Below are 16,766 nucleotides of genomic sequence, written 5' to 3'. Positions count from 1 at the left end.
GCTATAGCTTCAGCTATTTCAACTATGCTAATGCTAATTCAGCTATAGTTTCAGCTAATTCAGCTATAGTTTCAGCTATTTCAACTATGCTTATGCTAATTCAGCTATAGTTTCAACTAATTCAGCTATAGCTTCAGCTAATTTAGCTGTAGCGTCAGCTAATTCAGCTATAGCTTTAGCTATTTCAACTATGCTAATGCTAATTCAGCTATAGTTTCAGCTAATTCAGCTATAGTTTCAGCTATTTCAACTATGCTTTTTGCGTTTTCATTAAACTTCAGCTGTTCAGCATATCTTCAGCCGCTTTCAGAAAAATCATTCAGCAAAAAAAGCATTCACACTGCATTTTCGCAGGAAATGCAACTTCTCTAGTTTATTTTTATTCCTTTTAAATGGACACTTGTCTAAAGAGAATGCGTGTCCCTCTCAGACAGAGCTAAAGAAACAATAGCGTTAAAGCAGAAATTTACCATTTTGTTGACTCTAAGTGGGAAGTTATTTGGAATCTCAGATTTTTGCCACTAAATGTCAGATAAGGAAAATTATTTTTAACTATACTGTTTCCAAATTATTCAAAAGTTTATCTTTCCACGTCTGCTTCCCCATTAAAAACGAACTAACCCGGCTCCCGTTTATCCACAGTTCTAGCTATAACAACAAATAATTTAATTTTAAAATAAAGACTGTTCTATTTGAGCCTGACCACCAGGTCTGTTTAAACTGTGGCATGAATCAGGAGGGCAGAGCTGAATATTGGGTTATTATTTTAATCCTGTTTGTGTTTAAACCAAAATCCTGGAGGAACCGGTGAAACAGTGGAGCTCTGTAGGGACAACAGTTGCTCCAGTAAGCACAATGAAAATGACGTTTTGCCTTTGCAATGCCAAGCGTCAGCAGTAGTTGTCATCAGGTAAGATCGTCAGGTAAGGATTGATACTACCTGAACAATGTTTTCTTACATCTGCTTCATGTTGTCTTCCTTGAAGGGCGAAGATGAACATGAAGTCATTACCTGTCCTGTGTCTGACACTCCTTTTGTTTCACACACCTTTTTTGCTGGCCAAAGGAGGAGGAGGAAGAGGAAGAGGAGGAGGAGGAGGTGGAAGAAGAGGAGGAGGAGGGTGGTTCAGCTCAAAAAAGTCCTCTACATCCAACCAAGGCAGCACTAACACCAACAAAGGAAGCAAGTATAACCACGCCTCCACTTCTCAGGGTGGACGAGGAGGCTACCCTTCACAAGGCGGTTACCCCACCTTGTGGCAGCAGGGCGGAGCTTACGGAGGATACCCGGGTGGATATATCAACTACAACCCAAACAACAGACTCCTGAGCCCTCGTTATGGTGGGAGCTTCGGTTATGGAGGATATAACTCTAGGGGCGGCTCTCCATTTGCCCAGTCGGTCCGTGCTATGGGTGGGTATCCCGATGCCAGATCCAAAAGGTTTGGGCACAGTGCAGTGATGGCAGCAGATGACATCGTTGTGGTAGCAATGGCCCTGCGATACGGGTTAGGAAGGTTCCCCCGGCCTCATTTCCATTTCCACAACCGCCAGGAGGAGTATCATTACAACCACTACATGTACAGGAGATATGGCGCCTGTTCCACTGACACCAACGACTACAGCAGAGACTATAAGTTCAGTACGCCCCCCCAGGATTACGATAGCTACATGGCCTCCTGCATGAGAAGAACATACCTTCTGCCTGCAGACAATCAGGATTCAGAAACCAAACCAACCAAAGCCAATACCGCCAGTCTGGTGACTTCAAACAACAACTCAGGCAACAACACGACCCCAACCAACAGCAGAGCAGGGGGAATCTCCACCATCGCTGCACCTTCAGCTCCACGCCCTTTAAATCGGACGGGAAATGGTCCTGGCAGCAGCAGCAGCGCAGAAGATGATGATGATACAGTCAGCATCGTGGAGATCGGCTACCCGGCGTTGATCGAGCAGGTCAAGGCCCGGAAGTGCTTAGAGCTCTACATGGGTTACTCTGAGAGGTACTTGGTGAAACAGACTGGAGGAGCTGAAGGGCTGAAGATGAGCTTTCAGGGGCTTTTATCTGTAATTCCTGTGATTCTAATGAACAACAACATACTGATGTTGGTGCAGTGAGATCTTAATTTGCTGAGGTATGGATGGAGAATGGCCCACTGTACTTAGAGAGGAAAAGAAAAACACTACCGACTGCTTATTGCAAAACAGCTGAGAACGCTGCGTACAAATAAAATAAAAAATTCCTAAATAGTTGCGGCACGGCAGTCAGGAACACCTACTCCACCAAGCTGCTTTACTTTGTGCCAGCAGCTACAAAGATGTCGATTCATGGATTATGACTGATAGTTTGAGTAGAAATTTATCGCTGTCAGGAAACTAAATTAAACTCCGCAGCAGAGCCAAACGATGTCAGGAGAGAAAGGTGTTCGTAGTTGACTCGGGCGGCTGCAGTGACTTTTGCAACAAGATAGTCAACGCCCACCTACATACAGCCAGAATGTAAGGGTTTTTAGACACTTGTTTTATAAAACAAAATGATAAATAACACCGCTACTTTCTAATTGTAGTTTAATGTCTATTCCTAAGCAGAAAAAAAGCTTTGTTTACTAATAAAACTTCTACTTGTCTGCTAATCTTACTCATATCAGTTCTACAGACAAGAGTACTTTAAAGTTATACGCATAAATATTTATAACAGAACATATATCTCTATAGTACGCATAAAAACTCAAACCAAAGTGACCGCTGGTCCCAGTTTCATTTTGCAGAACTGCGAGCATGCTGTCAGTCTTATGCACCCGATTTCCTGAATATTCTTTTAATTATAGCATGTCAGAGGCAGGACTTGTGCGTCCAGCTTATAAAAGAGAAAACCTAACGTTTGTCAAGTTGCTGTTATCACTGTAAAATAATTTGTAAAAGTTGGAAAGTATCTCGCCGTCAAAGCAGAACGACTGTACCGTAAACTGTGGGACCACCAAGAAGCCCTCAAAACATGAAGCACTAAGACATGTAATGTTCTTAGCTGGAAAATGTAATAAAAATATATTCTGACGGATGGATGTTTCTGAGTGTGCTGCAGCAGCTGCTCAGGTGCAGGTGACTTACCTCTGCAGGGTGTTCAGGCTAAAAGATTCCCCCTCCACACACCGAGCACCTTTTAAAGGTTCCCAGGAGAATAATATTTTATTTGTGTAGCACTTTTTTTAAACAAATGTTACAAAGTGCTTCACATTAATCAATTAAAGCAATATCATAAATGACACCAGAAACACAAAAAGTATACCAAATCAATTAAAATACATGCCAATATAAGACAAAGTGAAAATAAAAATACAAAGAAATTCAGGTATTGAAAGCCTTGTTATACAAGTACGCTTCGACCACTGATTAAAAAGAAGACGATGAAGAGGCCTGTTGATTATTTAGAGGAAGAGCATTCCACAAATTAGGAGCCCCGACCCTAAAGGCCCTTCCTCCTCCTCCTGTCACCAGTCGAGCTCTGGGAGTGGACAGTAATTCCAGATTTAAGGATCAGCTCAGGTAGACATGATGGCGCAAGACCATTCAGGGGTTTAAAAACAAACAAAGTCAAAGAAAGAGACCATTTCTGGATGACGAAGGGGGAAAGTAAACTGTGCACTTCAGAGTTTCACGTTACAAATTAAAACAGATTTTAGTCAGGTGTCCGGTGACAGATAAAGGTTGTTGAACAAAGTATTGTGGTCATTTTAGATGTTTGTCAGCATATTTAAACTTGTGTCATGGTGTCTGTTAACCGGAGCGGGGTAGTCTGTGACCTGCTAAACGGTTCTCTGTTCTTGTACCTGTTTAATGTTGGGGAATACACACCTCTCTGCCTCAGGCCTCCTGCTCAATCCAGCTGCCGAGGGCCGTTGTAACATCTGCCACATCAGCTCACTCAAAGTGACGTTTTATAATCAGCTTAAAGCCCCGCAGTGTGCCTTCAAAGTCAGGACATGGTCTCTGGTTTGGAACATAAAAGGAAGTAACCTGACTCTTAAATACGACCCGGAAGACTGTCCAAGTTAGGACAAGAACACAAGGACACTGTGTTTGTCCTCAGAGGACTTTTACTGTCCCGACCGACACTCTGTGGAAAATGGTGTATGACACTTTTCTCGTCTCGTCTGATAAACCTAATAAAACTTTATTACCTCAGATTGGTTTATGTGATTTATAAAACCTGGATTTTTACTGCAAACGTCCTGATTTATGCAGCCATTTATAGTTTACCTGTTCTACTGTATGACAGGTGGTTTTTGGAACAAACTGATGCACAAATAAAAGAAAATAAAGACCAACGGATGGTCCACAAACCAGGATCACTGCAGGCTTAGTTCTGAGTTAAAGATCATTATATATATATATATATATATATATATATATATATATATATATATATATATATATTCCATTAGAGTCAAAAGGACAAACCATGACTTTCCAGAATATGGTTGATTTCTGTCAGCAGCTTCCCTAAAGATCACCTGGATAAGATAAATATTCAGATCTACAGTAAGTTATTATTGTCTCACTTTTCATTTGATTTAAAAAAGCTTTTTGTGATAAAAGTCGTGTCCTAAATGGTTTCAGAACACGTCACAGGAGGAGGTTTAGTTATACAATCCAGTTCGTTTTAATCTTATTTTTATGTTACGGTTAGTTTGAGTCGCACCTGTTTCCTGTTCGTTGGTTGAGGTGGATTTTTCTGGTTGGCAGAAAATAAACTTTAAACACTTTGATGTTTATCTGATTTTTCAGCTGGACTGCATGAGAACATCGACCAGATGTTTAAATACTCCTATAAACAAATCAAAATATTTTAACCAAAAAAAATCTGACAAGTTCAAAGATGTAGGCGTCCTCAGTTTATTTGTAGAGAACAAAATTCAACACAAATGCTTATTTTTTTCACACTTGAACAAAAATAAATAATTTCTTTTATTACATAAAAATCTATAAATGTCATAAAATACAGAAAAAAGGACATATCTAAACATTTACAATGACTGCTTTGTTGAAAATAAATCCTGCTTAACTTCTTTATACAAACCATGTATTTAAAATATACATTTATTATTAAAAATACAGAGTAGACAAATAAAAATCCTATCTGAAAGAGATGATTGTTGGAAGTCAGGACATCCACTAAGAGATGGCATTAAATCAAGTGTGTGGCTCCAAACGGGGCGTTTCCAGGAAGGATTTAATCTGATTATAAATCTGTAGTTAAAAGTGCTTCCACTCTGAGCATCATCGTTACATTCAGAGAAATAAGAGATGCAGCTCAAAGATTGTTCACAAAAACCAAATGTCTGAAAAAAAGTGGATTTTTTTCTTCTTCTTTTCAGTTTATGGAGCTTCAGTTGGTAAAATCTAATTAAATCATATTTTAGGTCACATCTGGCTTTTAAATATCCCACCTTGCTGTCAGGCTATGGGCTGTTTGAGCTCTACACGACTGCCACCCAGTGGCCCATCAGGAGGGACGTTAGGAACCCAATGACCACCACAATGCTGTTGTAGATGGGGCCGCTGGAGGCTCCGGTGTAGTACTCCAGATCTCCGGAGCCCTCAGGCTCGTAGCCAGGCCTCGGGCCATAGCCACCTCTGTACTGTGAACCATACCCTGGTCCATACCCCCCATAACCTCCGTACCCTCCGTACCCCCCATAACCTCCGTACCCTGGGCGGCTCAGCGCAGACCCAATCATCGCTCCTCCTATTGCTCCTGCAGCAGCTGCCCCAGCCACCTTCCCTGCGCTGGGGCCACTTCTCTGGACCGGCGCAGGCCTGTAGGACTGACCGCCCCACCCCCGGTTGTATCCGCCTCCTCCTCCTCCACCGAAGCCACCGCCTCCACGGCCACGGCGAGCCTCAGAGCTGGGGACCAGAGTGCAGAGAAGAAGAAAACAGAAAGCCACCGTGATGGAGAGCTTCTGCAGCCCCAACATGACTTTCACCTGTGAAAATAAGACAATTAGATCAGACTAAACTTCAGGCTCATCCGGTGTTAACAGTAAAACAAGAAAAACTTCTCACACTTACAGTCACCTCAAACCTAAATGGGCAGGTTTGGCACTAAAACTATGAATGCAGTTAAATATTCTTTAAAACAGAGATATTTAGAAGCTACAATCTCATCTTGTCAAGTAAAGTTACTACAATGACTGTAAAATCTGGTTGTTTTCACACACTTCAATATGCTCATTAATGTAGTTTTAAACTGATTGTTTTTATAAGAAGTTAGTTTTCGATGCAGTTCTCTCCCAGTCAGATGAATGTACTCACTGCAGCTTTAGTCCTTCTGGTATTTATACATCAGGGTTATATTAAGAGCAGCAAAGAAGACGGCTTAATCCAGCTTTAAAAACACAACTTGCGTAAGCAGCGCAGCCCAATCTAACAATGCCTCTGACACGGGATCAGATCGAGCTCATAACCTCCATGTCCTTCTAATTAGGATCAACCAGATTGGATCTGGTTCTGGATTTGTGGATGAGACTGGCCCGGCTGGGCAGGTAAACAAACACAGACACAGCGCTTCATAGGTAGTGTTCTACCTGCGTAACCCTTTATATCCAGGAAGAAAAACAAAACAAAATGAAGAAAAAAATGTAGGAAATTCAAATTATAAATCTAAAGATGCTCCCCAGAATTGGACCAGAGTTCCTGCTGGTGTAACTTTAAGAAATGCTTGACTAAAAGATTAATATGTTGTTGAAAATATATGAATCTATATTAAAAAAAGTTTTTATTGTGCTTTATTAAACAGACAACACAATAAACGTGATTTTAGTATTTATACACACTCAGGCACAACATGTACCTTTCACTGATTATATAATTGATCAAAACGTGACAGCATTTAATCTGCTGTCAAACTCTTCTTAAAGTGATTAAACTACAATTACACTCAGAATACAGTCACCACTGTCCAGATTAACAATAAAGATTTAAAAAGTTTCTTTTACCATGCTTCTGGGATGCTAAATATATTGATTAGATTTAAAAAAAACTAAAAATCATTCATCTTTAAAAACAAATTAAATCTCACCTGCTGAGAGGCTGTTTGTGAGGAAAAAGTGAAGTTAGTTGTCGGTAAGCTGTGAAGACACGCTGCTCCTCCGTCTGCAGTGAGATCTGAATCAGGACAGGCTTGTTGTCCTCCGGAGCGTCTCCCATCAGGTGGATGGGCGTCCAAACGCTCATTGGCTGAGCGAGCGCTAAGCTGCTGCTTTAAATGCCCGCAGGTGGAGGTGGGGTCACGTCTGTGTTTCTAATTCCGTCCGAACGATTTAACCTCTGACTCAGAGAAGAAACCAGAAGACTCACCGACCCGCGGGAGAATCTGTCAGAATGTCTTTCAGGTTTCATCCAGAGCCAGACAGAAAAGAGGGAAATATACTGTATGCACAAATTTTTTTTTTTCCTTTTTTATTATTATTAAATAACAATCACTGTATGAAAAAAAATACTTCATTTTCCAAGTAGTGGCATGAGTCCTTCACATTTTAAAGCGTTAAATTTCAGCATGTTGTAAAAGAATACAAAGCAGGCGGTCAGTTTTCAGCCGCAGAGGAGGAGATCCGCTCTGAAGAACAGCCAGGTTTCTGATGTTAAAATGAGATCATATAATTATGCATGAAAAACAACATAAACTGCTTTTAAACAACTCCTGTCTGATGAATATGAAGCAGCTTGATCAGGTCTTATATGATCCAAAGCTCACTGATCGTGCCCAGAGTCAGGATTTTCAGTTTGAGCCACATTTTCTGTGAAACACCGACGGGTTCTACGTTGAAGTAATATTTCTGCAATAATACCTGAGATTATCAAAGGAAATAACTAAAGAAGTGATGCTGACACACTTCTTTGATTACAGCACCTGCAGCCTCGAGATATAAAAGCTGCAGAACCACAGCTCGACCGCAGCCTCGTGTTTATTTTACGTCCCAGAGAGACTCTGTTGGACACGTCCTGCAGTCCTGACCTCTGCTGACAGGAGACGCTTTACTGCCCTGGGACTGCAAACAAGACAAAAACTGAGAACGAATCACAGGAAAAGGTTTTAAGTTTCATTTAAAATCGTCAAAATAGTTGAAAAACAGAAAACTAAAAGACAGAAGAGATAAACAACGAGACATTTCATGTATCTGTACCTGTCTAGATCAGCCACAGGTGGATCTTTATCTGATTCTGTGGCTTCATGAAACACAAGGCTGCGGTCGAGCTGTGGGTCTGCAGCTTTATACCTCAAGGCTGCAGGTGTAAGCTCAGGTGGGCGCTCTAACTAAGAGTTATATGTGTTTGTGTGTGTGTGTGTCGGCATCACTTCTTTAGTTTTCATAACAGAAGTTTTTCCGTCTTTGATATCCTCGGGTATTAATGCAGAAATATTTCATCAAATCCAATCCAGAAAGCCGTGCACCTGTCTGTCTGTCTGATTTAACCCAGCTAAAATTAAAACCACTCCAGTTTCAGGTGGAGGTGTCTGTTTCTCTGATTTAATTTTCAGGACGGACTGTTTTTAAGAGACAACCTCGACCCGCAGGAGGGAGAGAAAAGGCGACATATAACTCATCGTTTTTCACAGAAAATGTAACTCAAATTGTAACATTTCTGAGGTTATCGATTTAGGAAATTAGGAAATTACTGTCCCACTCAGGAGCCGCTGTAGGCTATAGGTGGACCTTTTTAGGCAAAGAGGGCGGTTTTGTCTGAACCCCCTCCGGCTACAGAAGGGCTCATTAGCAGTTTTTCTTATTTGTTAAATTCTGACAAAAAACAAAAAGTGTACATCTAATTTCCCACCGTGCTGTTAGGAAGATAAAACCACAAAACCGTGTTGTCTTCACAGTTTTTGTTTTGTTTGAGATTAAAACGAATCGTCGTCTTGGAAAGAAAGCAGATAAAAATGTCACCGAACCGCCAAACTAGTCATTAAAAAAACAAAAATAAAAACAAACATTCAGTCAATATTTCTGCAGAAAACCCGTCCATCGTAACAAACATCTTAAACTGAGATTTATTAATCCCCACAATAAAAACTTCTAAACTGAAGGAAAACAAAGGTAATGAAGGAGTTTACAGATTTTATCATGTTTTTAATTACAAAGCACTGTTAAAAATACCCGTTGCATTATGGGACTAAATGGGATCCACCTATTTGGTCTGCTTGGTGCGATATCTTTATAAAAACTTTGTGTTCTTGTGCTTTTAAAGTTTAGAGAATCTGCTCATATTTATTTTGAACACATCAAAGGAAAAGTTTCGGACCAAAGCTCGTGTGTTTTGTGCTCAGAGAAACCTTTAAAACAGGCACTTTGTATAAACATAAGACACTACGTTTGTGCTTTCATCGGATTTGGATGTTATCCAGCGGGAAGACGGGAAATTTCAGTTTAGGCTCAATCAGCTCATTAATAAATAAAAAAAAGGTCAAAGGTCACCCAGTAAACCAGGTGACGTACCTCAACAGGAGAACATTCAGCATTTTAAAGTTTAGTCAATAAATTGACAGACTTTCAGCATTTAAGCAGATTTCTTGGCTGCTCTAACTGTCTCAGGTGGGAGGAAGTGACTCTTACTCTGGGAGGGATCAGATCAGATACACTTTGCTCCTTCTGGAAGACAACAAAGCTGCTTTTCAATCACACACCGCAGGTAAGTGTACCTGAAAGGATGAAGGAAACAATTTAATTACATTTCCAGATTTCACATCACAGTTTGGAGCAGCTTTCTGTTAAAATGCTGGGAACACAGCTTGAAGTGTTTCTGCTACCTTCTTCTGAGTTTCTGCACCTCCCTGTCCTCCTCCTCCTTCAGCTTGGTGATAAAACTCTGCAGGACGGGCATCTCAAACTTGATGTACTGCGCCACCTGGTGGAAGGGAGAAGGACGTGCAACATGCGGATAGACGCAAAGATTATTTTAGGCACGGGGTGACAGAAAAGGAGTGGGCAGGATTGATTAGGAACAAACAGGAAGTTAATGTTCAGATTTACATCATACGTGACTTCTTCACCCAGGTCTTCCTCCATCAGGAACACCTTGCAGACCTGCTCACACGGACCCTGAATGATTCGGAGCACCAGGGGATAGTCGGTCCGCTTCAGCTTCACTCGCTCTGAAAGAAAAACGCCCAAAAAGAAGCAGATTAACTAAAAAAAGATAATATAGAGTGTGAGCAACAGGCAGTAGATGAATAACAACATGTTTAAACTCAGCTACACAACCTTGTTGCCCACAGCACGCCCCAAAACAACCAGCAGTGTTTTAGCTTCTGTAAAGTTTTTTTTGCACAAGATTATAAAATAAATGTAAATAACCCTGAATAATCAAACCAACCACTTAAACCAGAGCACACAGTTTCACCACCTGTAATCTGAAGAAGGCAAACTGCTGAGTTTGTATCAAACTCATCCACCAAACCAGCGTTTCAGAACGTCACGGCTTCTTAACGCAAAAAACAAAACATCAGTTTTTAACTCCAGGAAGTGAAAGAGCCACCAAGAAGGATTTTATGAAATTAAACACTTTTAAAACCAAAACTACGTTACAATGATTTGTGCTGATATGTTTCCTGCTGTGTTTAATCAGCTTGGCTGTGCAGATTTAAGCCTGTAAACAGTTAAAATGCTAATGTCATCTCTTCAGAGTGCTTCATCTCTGTTTCCACCCCGGAACAAAACGGCGACACAAACGAGTCACATTCACCTCCACTCGTGTGGACGAGGTAGAGCGCAAAGTCGTCCGGGCTGTTTTCAATTTTGAACTTGTTCAGGAGAACCCGGAGCACCTGAGGTGTGGTCATGCAGCTGTTGATCCGAACATTGGTGACCGAACCAAAGGCAGGCGTAAACACCGCTGTCTGCAAAGAAAAACAGGTTAAATATCTCTCTGTGCAAAGCCGAACATTAGATTCCCCTGGTTTAAAACAACAGCAAACTCTCAGACTCCGTCGGTCTGCGGCGGGCGCCACCTTGTGGTTGTAGAAGTGTCCGTTGATGGAGAACCGGTGGCGTCGGATTTTCCTCTGGTCGCTCGGGGTCCTTCTCTGACCTCGTCTTAAAATTCCAGCGTCACTCTTCGTCCTGAGAAGCTGAGCGGAGCTCTCACTGTCCTCTGCCCAGAGTATATAAAAAAATGTTACCTCAAATTATTATCAGCTGTCTTCGGGGTGAAAATCATTATTAACAGTCATTTCATCAAACATATTGTATAATCAGGGGACCGTTACATTCATGAGGACTTTAATCACAACTGGAAAAGAATTAAACTGTTTTAACAAATGAATAAAAGCAATTGTTCTGGTGAGCACAAATCCAACTTAAATCAAATAAAAATAAAGGTTTTAATTTGATGTCTTGACTAAGAAAGCTTCAGGTCTGGTGATTTGAGGACATGTTGTCACTGAAAGCTGATTTAAGATCAGATTTAATGTGTTTTTAGAGCTAAACTCTTACATTTGTCATTTTAACAAACTTTATACTCATGAAACGATACTTTTTACGCTGTAAAGTTATTATTCTGCTGATTCATTCTTGGTGGAGTCCTCACCGTCCGTGTGTTCCTCCGTCACGTCATTGTCGTCTTCGAGTTTACTGTCGGGTGGCGTCACTTCTACAGTGGGCGGAGTCTGTGCCACCTGCTGAGCCTCCGTGTTGTTGGGGGATCTGAAGACGGAAACCGAAGGTTCAAATCAGTTCCTTTAAACAGCGTCTCAGAGTGCTACACAAAAAGCTTCACAGCGTTAAATTAGGGATTTAACAAAACAAATCTCAATAGATGCAACAATTTTTAGATATCTTTCAATAAAAAAAAAATAGCTTTAAAATCAATAAATACAATTTCACTGCTATGAAGATGAACGTGACATGATCTGTATTGACCCTCAGGGACCTACTGTGGACCAGTTTCCGGTCACTGAGGTGAAATCGGACCGGTCCGGTTCTCTTACCCCTGGCTGTCCAGATTGCAGCCGGAGTGCCAGGACGTGGAGGAGGGCGGCGGTCGAATTCGCTCGTGGTCGTCCTGCATCTGAAGCCTGATCGGTCGCCGCAGGCCCCAAAAGATATTCAACAAGCCTTCAACGATCAGCTCCTCCTCTTCCTGTTTGGAGACAGAAACTATAATCAATGAACACACACACACACACACACACCGTTACTGCCCTTATGGGCGACATGCTGTAATGGGTTTTACGTATTGTGTTGCCAAAGAGAAAAGGTCAAGAGGGCTGAGGAGGGGAGACGGCGTCAGCGACTCACCTCTCTGTGCCGCAGCTGGAGATTCTGTCCCTCATAATAAAGGTTGTATGTCTTCAGATGTGAGAGGACCGCTGCCCTGAGGATAAAACAAAACAAAAGCTGAATCATAAAAGAGAAAACACATCGCAGCAAACTTTCTAATCAGAACACAGCAGATTTGTTGCACAGTCAAAATCTAATCAAAACCTCACTGAATTCATTCCCTTTGGATCTATATGACTCTCAGACCGACGTCTTATTTTATGATGAAGTAGCTCACACCGGTTCTCGTACTTTACACATATGGAGCTCTGCAGCAGAAAACACGTGCCTGAACACAACATTTCCTGCTCCTCTCAGATGCATTATCATAATGTGTTGAATTAATAACTTGCTCTGTTCGTCATGACCAAGTTTTATGTGATGCAGAGCTTCAATTAGCATTTTTTGACTTATTTTTCTGAAGGTAAAAACAAACAAATGTGCATTAAAGCAAAGCTAGAGCTATTATTGTGTCAATTGTTGGACTTAATGCTACTTTCCTCTACATATAAAGCAACCTTCACAGAGTTTAAAAACACTCAGCAAGCCTAATTTGTTAAGACGGATTTTTTAAGACAATATTTTGGCTTTAATAAAATGCAGCTACAACAAGGCCCTTTTTCTAAAATGTTTATGGGAAATGCCACGGATTGAAAGCTTACTTGCTGATGAACTTGTTCTCCCCGACCTGAACCCCATCCCGAGGATCATCCATTCTCAGTCAGCATGAGAGGAGCTGAGGAACAAAGAAGCCACACAGTTAGACGCTCCTCCGAGGACTTGGGTCTCATGACTCCTCATGACGAAGGGCGAGCGCAGACCGGGGAGGAAAGTGACAGCAGGAAGAGGAGGAGGAGGTTAACCTCCTTGGCATAAACAGTAAAGAGATCGTATCTATTTTCCTGTCAACCATTTCCCTCAAACGTCTGAAAGATAAAAATGCTGCATCAGGAGTGGCTCGTTTTAAAACTCCTGCCCCTTCTCAAACCCGAATACCAGCCTCTTTAACACGTAAACATAAAATTCAGACGTGCAGCTGTTTAAAATGGCACTCTGCCGTGCTCGAGTTTGGCGGGGCGGAGGGATAAACAGGTGCAGATCCGCCTGCTTGCTTCAGATTATTTCAGCTGCTTTGACGTTTATCTCTGAGATCTCATCCATCTGTCAGCGTTAAGATCTGCACAAGCAGAAACTGCTGCCTCTTTGACCCAAAAAACACATCTGAATTCAAACAATCTGTCTCTGACTTTTAGGAAGTGAAGAGGACAAACCTACGCAAGGCAGCGCTGATTACTGGGTCAGTGTGTCAACTGCTTTGGTCGAATCTGAAATAACTACTGAAGTAATAAAAGGTGTTGGTTTTAAAGAGACTGGTTTTTAGACGGCCCTAACGTGGCGTTGAAGTGTGTCGTTAGAGTTTAATTGGTCTTACCGAAGTGACGAGCGTTGATTGTTGTTGAGTCAGCGGAGAGATCAGGATGTCTGCATGAAGAAAGAGCAAAAAAAAGAAGGGTGAATCAGGTCGGCTTGGTGTGAACCTGAAGCCTGGAGGTGGTCAGGTGTTGGTTTCAAACAGCCCACGAGGGTCTTTTCTTTGAAGCGCGACAGAAGAGAGATACGGGGTTTTAAAGGAAGTGCTCCCCTTCCGCCAAATGGCTTCCTCCTCGCCTGAGTCACACAGGAAGCTGACACCAACCATCACACAGCACAAAACTTCCTCAATTCAGACGGCTCGGGGGCGTTACTACGCGCCGAGGGGGAAGCTCGGAGCCCACGTGAGCGGCCCCACTCGGCGCCCTAAAACCCGGCGCACGCCCCCGCGGCTCAGGGCAAACGAACCTGCGAACACGGCCCTGAGAAACAACCCGAGGCAGTCAATCTGTGAAATAAATGTGGACAAATTAAATATTAAACACCAATCAGCCAAGTCTCATGCCAACATCCATCAATATTTCAGCAGCCATATTAGGCCTGTGAAGCACCCAAAAGCTCACTGTTGACCCACACAATGGCAGCCATTAGTCTTTAATATCACATGTCAGATATTAATGTCAAAGCAGCTTCGCTCAAAGACTTACGACCGGCACCGATGGTCTGGGACGGACGTGAGCAGCTGTCAGAGCGAAACAAAGCTGCTATCAGCTGGGATCTAAACCCGATCCAGTCCATTGTCACCAGAGGCTCTGAGATAATGATCTAATCGGGCTTTTCACCTTCCCAGGTGCTGCTAAAAGCTCCATTTGTAACGCCGCACCCACTGGACGCTTTCCGCTTGTAGGGCTCTGATGGAGCCCCGGGACGCGGCTCGGAGTCACTTCACTGCAAAGACCGATGCTACATGAGGGCAGCTTGTTTCTGTGGGAATTTGGAGGCAAATTCACGTTTCGCAGTCAATTAGGAAAAAGCGTGATGCAGTGAAATAAAATAAAGCTAAAAAAAAAAATCACAACAAGAGAGTGAGATTAACCTCAATAGTTAAAAACAAAAAGTTGCAATGCAGCAGAATTTACTCATATTTGATTTATAGTTTTATTACTGATATTTAAACAAAATGACTCAACCTTGAGCTAATCTTCTTACCTAGATGCCCCTGTTTTTGTTAAAATGATCCGTTATGAACGCGGGCAGACTGACCCGGTTCTGTTTTACGATCCAAACGCAGAACCCTCCCCCCTCGTTCAGCTTCACCTGCTTTGTGGTTTTGGCTTACAGAAGGTCCAGGTTTTTATTTCTGATGAGAAAAATCCTCCCCTTTTTTTGTGAGAAAGTGGAGACCACAACTTCCTGACTTTCATCCACCACACACGCCCCCCTCCTTGTTTTCCAAACCTCCTCCATCAGTGTCTTTAGGCTGAAAAGCTGCAGACCTCCTCCTGCCCTCTCCCAAACCCACCGACAGCACCTCCCCTCTGCATTACTCCTGCTCTGCCTCTTTATTGTCACTATTGTCATAGCAACGCCAAGAAAAAAACAACAACCGGCCCATTAAACCGAGCCAAAAATGGTGTTTGTCTCTCCTGCTCCCTGACTAGGACTGTCAAAACCACCACCAGGCTGGACCTGAATCCAAATACGGCTCTCAGATTGTCTAGATCCAGTCAGGATTATTCCACAGCTGAAATGTGGGTGTGGTAGTAGCTGAGAGCCATCCCCAGCATGCACACCAATGACAAACTAACTAAAAAAAAACTGTTTTCTTAACTACAGAAGTGTCATGACATCTCATGAACCATCGGACGTTTAAGAAAGTAATCAGTGATTACCTTAAGGAGTGATTACCCAGTTCAAGATGGCCGCCACAGCCAAGGGACCTTAAGTAACAGAAAGGAACATAAATCAGTCGGTTTCACAGATATCGTGCTAAGATTTGCGTGGTAGTAGCTGAGCATTGTCTCATACAGACACTCTGAGTACTACACACACTGTGAAATATTTTCTGCTTTTAAGTTTGGCGTCAACCACTGGATGGATTATTTATTCAGAAACAGCTAATTCACAGCAGTGAAAGTGTCTAAAACTCAGCCAATCCTACAGACACTGAGCTAAAATGTGATGCGAGTCGTTCACAACACACTTTAAATGTGACATGGCATAAAGCTGTGTATATAGTTATTTTCAAGGTTTAAAAACGGATGATCACACTCCATGTCTGCTTGTGTAAATAAAAGGTTTGTCCAAACAATCCCACTGGTAGCCCCTGTGTTATATTAGGTATATAAGGACTATAAGTAAACGCTATTCTAGTCAATATGATCAGTTTAAAAACACCAAAACCCAAAAGATTGAAGTGGATTTAAAGCCGCAGCTGCCTGCAGGGAGCTGCCATGTGTGCTGAGAGGAATCCTAACTATCCACAGCTAGTTATGTAACCTGTTTTACTGAGACACAGCTGCGGTGTCTCGCTCCCTGCGCGAACGGAAAACGGGTTCAGACCCGCGTCAAAGCAGCTGCGCCTCTTTTAGGTCTTAATGTTGACGTCTCTCCCACCATAAATAAATAAATAAATTTAAAAAAATCACCACGACAGGCAGACTTTAGCTACAGCGACACCCTTGTTTGATTCCTGGAGACTTTTCTTCGGCTCACCCGTCGTGTTTTCTCCTCGGTCCTCCTCGCGCCGCGGCTCAACCGTCTGTTAACGGCCGGTGTTAGCCGAAGCGTTCGACCGTTGGAAACTATCAGCGGGGCGCGTGCGGCTGGGAGCCCGCGGGAGCTGGTAGGAGAAGAGGAAGAAGAAGAAGAAGGAAGAATAAGGAAGAGGAGAAGAAGAAGGAGGAGGAGGAGGAGAGGTCCATCTGTTGTGGCTCGCGCCAGAGGAGAGTCGCCCGCAGCCAATCAGAGAGCAGAACCGACGCCCCTTTGTTCGCGCTGCACGCGGGGATGAATGAAAACATGAGAACAATGGCGGTGCCCCGCTTTATGAATATTCAGTTAGTCAACGACAAA

At 42.5% G+C, this 16,766-nt stretch overlaps 2 protein-coding genes across 6 annotated transcripts in view; one reads left to right on the top strand and one right to left on the bottom strand.

Moving 5' to 3' along the window:
* prnpb (prion protein b) overlaps window positions 1–4,185 on the top strand; it is a 6,092-nt gene extending 1,907 nt beyond the window's left edge. The window contains exon 2 of the mRNA XM_017412116.3: window positions 987–4,185. Coding sequence (XP_017267605.1) covers window positions 994–2,121 — 1,128 coding nt within the window. The 5' untranslated portion in view covers window positions 987–993 and the 3' untranslated portion in view covers window positions 2,122–4,185. The remainder of the gene's footprint in view (window positions 1–986) is intronic.
* A 695-nt stretch (window positions 4,186–4,880) lies between these two features.
* Window positions 4,881–16,639, bottom strand: rassf2b (Ras association domain family member 2b). Of its 5 annotated transcripts, none has more exons than XR_005233155.1 (14): window positions 16,407–16,639; window positions 15,584–15,631; window positions 13,753–13,802; window positions 12,983–13,056; window positions 12,300–12,375; window positions 11,990–12,141; window positions 11,590–11,705; window positions 11,012–11,154; window positions 10,747–10,900; window positions 10,035–10,156; window positions 9,812–9,909; window positions 9,618–9,703; window positions 7,085–8,054; window positions 4,881–5,990 (listed from the first exon to the last, which is right to left on the bottom strand). XR_005233155.1 is itself a non-coding variant. In XM_025005092.2 (12 exons), the coding sequence occupies exons 4-12, from the start codon at window positions 13,033–13,035 to the stop codon at window positions 9,634–9,636; spliced, it is 984 nt and encodes a 327-aa protein (XP_024860860.1). In that variant the 5' UTR covers window positions 13,036–13,056; window positions 13,753–13,802; window positions 15,584–15,631; window positions 16,340–16,638; the 3' UTR covers window positions 9,002–9,633. The 5 variants fall into 5 exon arrangements, 2 of the variants coding, with proteins under 2 accessions (XP_024860860.1, XP_024860859.1); XR_005233154.1 differs by having other exon boundaries at window positions 7,085–8,072; window positions 16,407–16,638; XR_005233156.1 differs by having other exon boundaries at window positions 7,085–7,640; window positions 16,407–16,638.
* Between the last annotated feature and the right edge of the window lie 127 nt (window positions 16,640–16,766).

Source organism: Kryptolebias marmoratus, linkage group LG1 (genome assembly GCF_001649575.2).
Source record: "Kryptolebias marmoratus isolate JLee-2015 linkage group LG1, ASM164957v2, whole genome shotgun sequence".
Classification (NCBI taxonomy): domain Eukaryota; kingdom Metazoa; phylum Chordata; class Actinopteri; order Cyprinodontiformes; family Rivulidae; genus Kryptolebias; species Kryptolebias marmoratus.
The sequence above is the reverse complement of the archived record's forward strand: the minus strand, read 5'-3'. Positions and strand labels throughout refer to the sequence as shown.

Coding starts and splice junctions, on each gene's coding strand:
- rassf2b (XM_025005092.2), bottom strand. CDS start 13,035: ATGGATGATCCTCGGGATGGGGTTCAGGTCGGGGAGAACAAGTTCATC. Junction 12,376..12,982: donor GAGAACAAGTTCATCAGCAA/GTAAGCTTTCAA, acceptor TTTTATCCTCAG/GGCAGCGGTCCTCTCACATC. Junction 12,142..12,299: donor TCCAGCTGCGGCACAGAGAG/GTGAGTCGCTGA, acceptor GTCTCCAAACAG/GAAGAGGAGGAGCTGATCGT.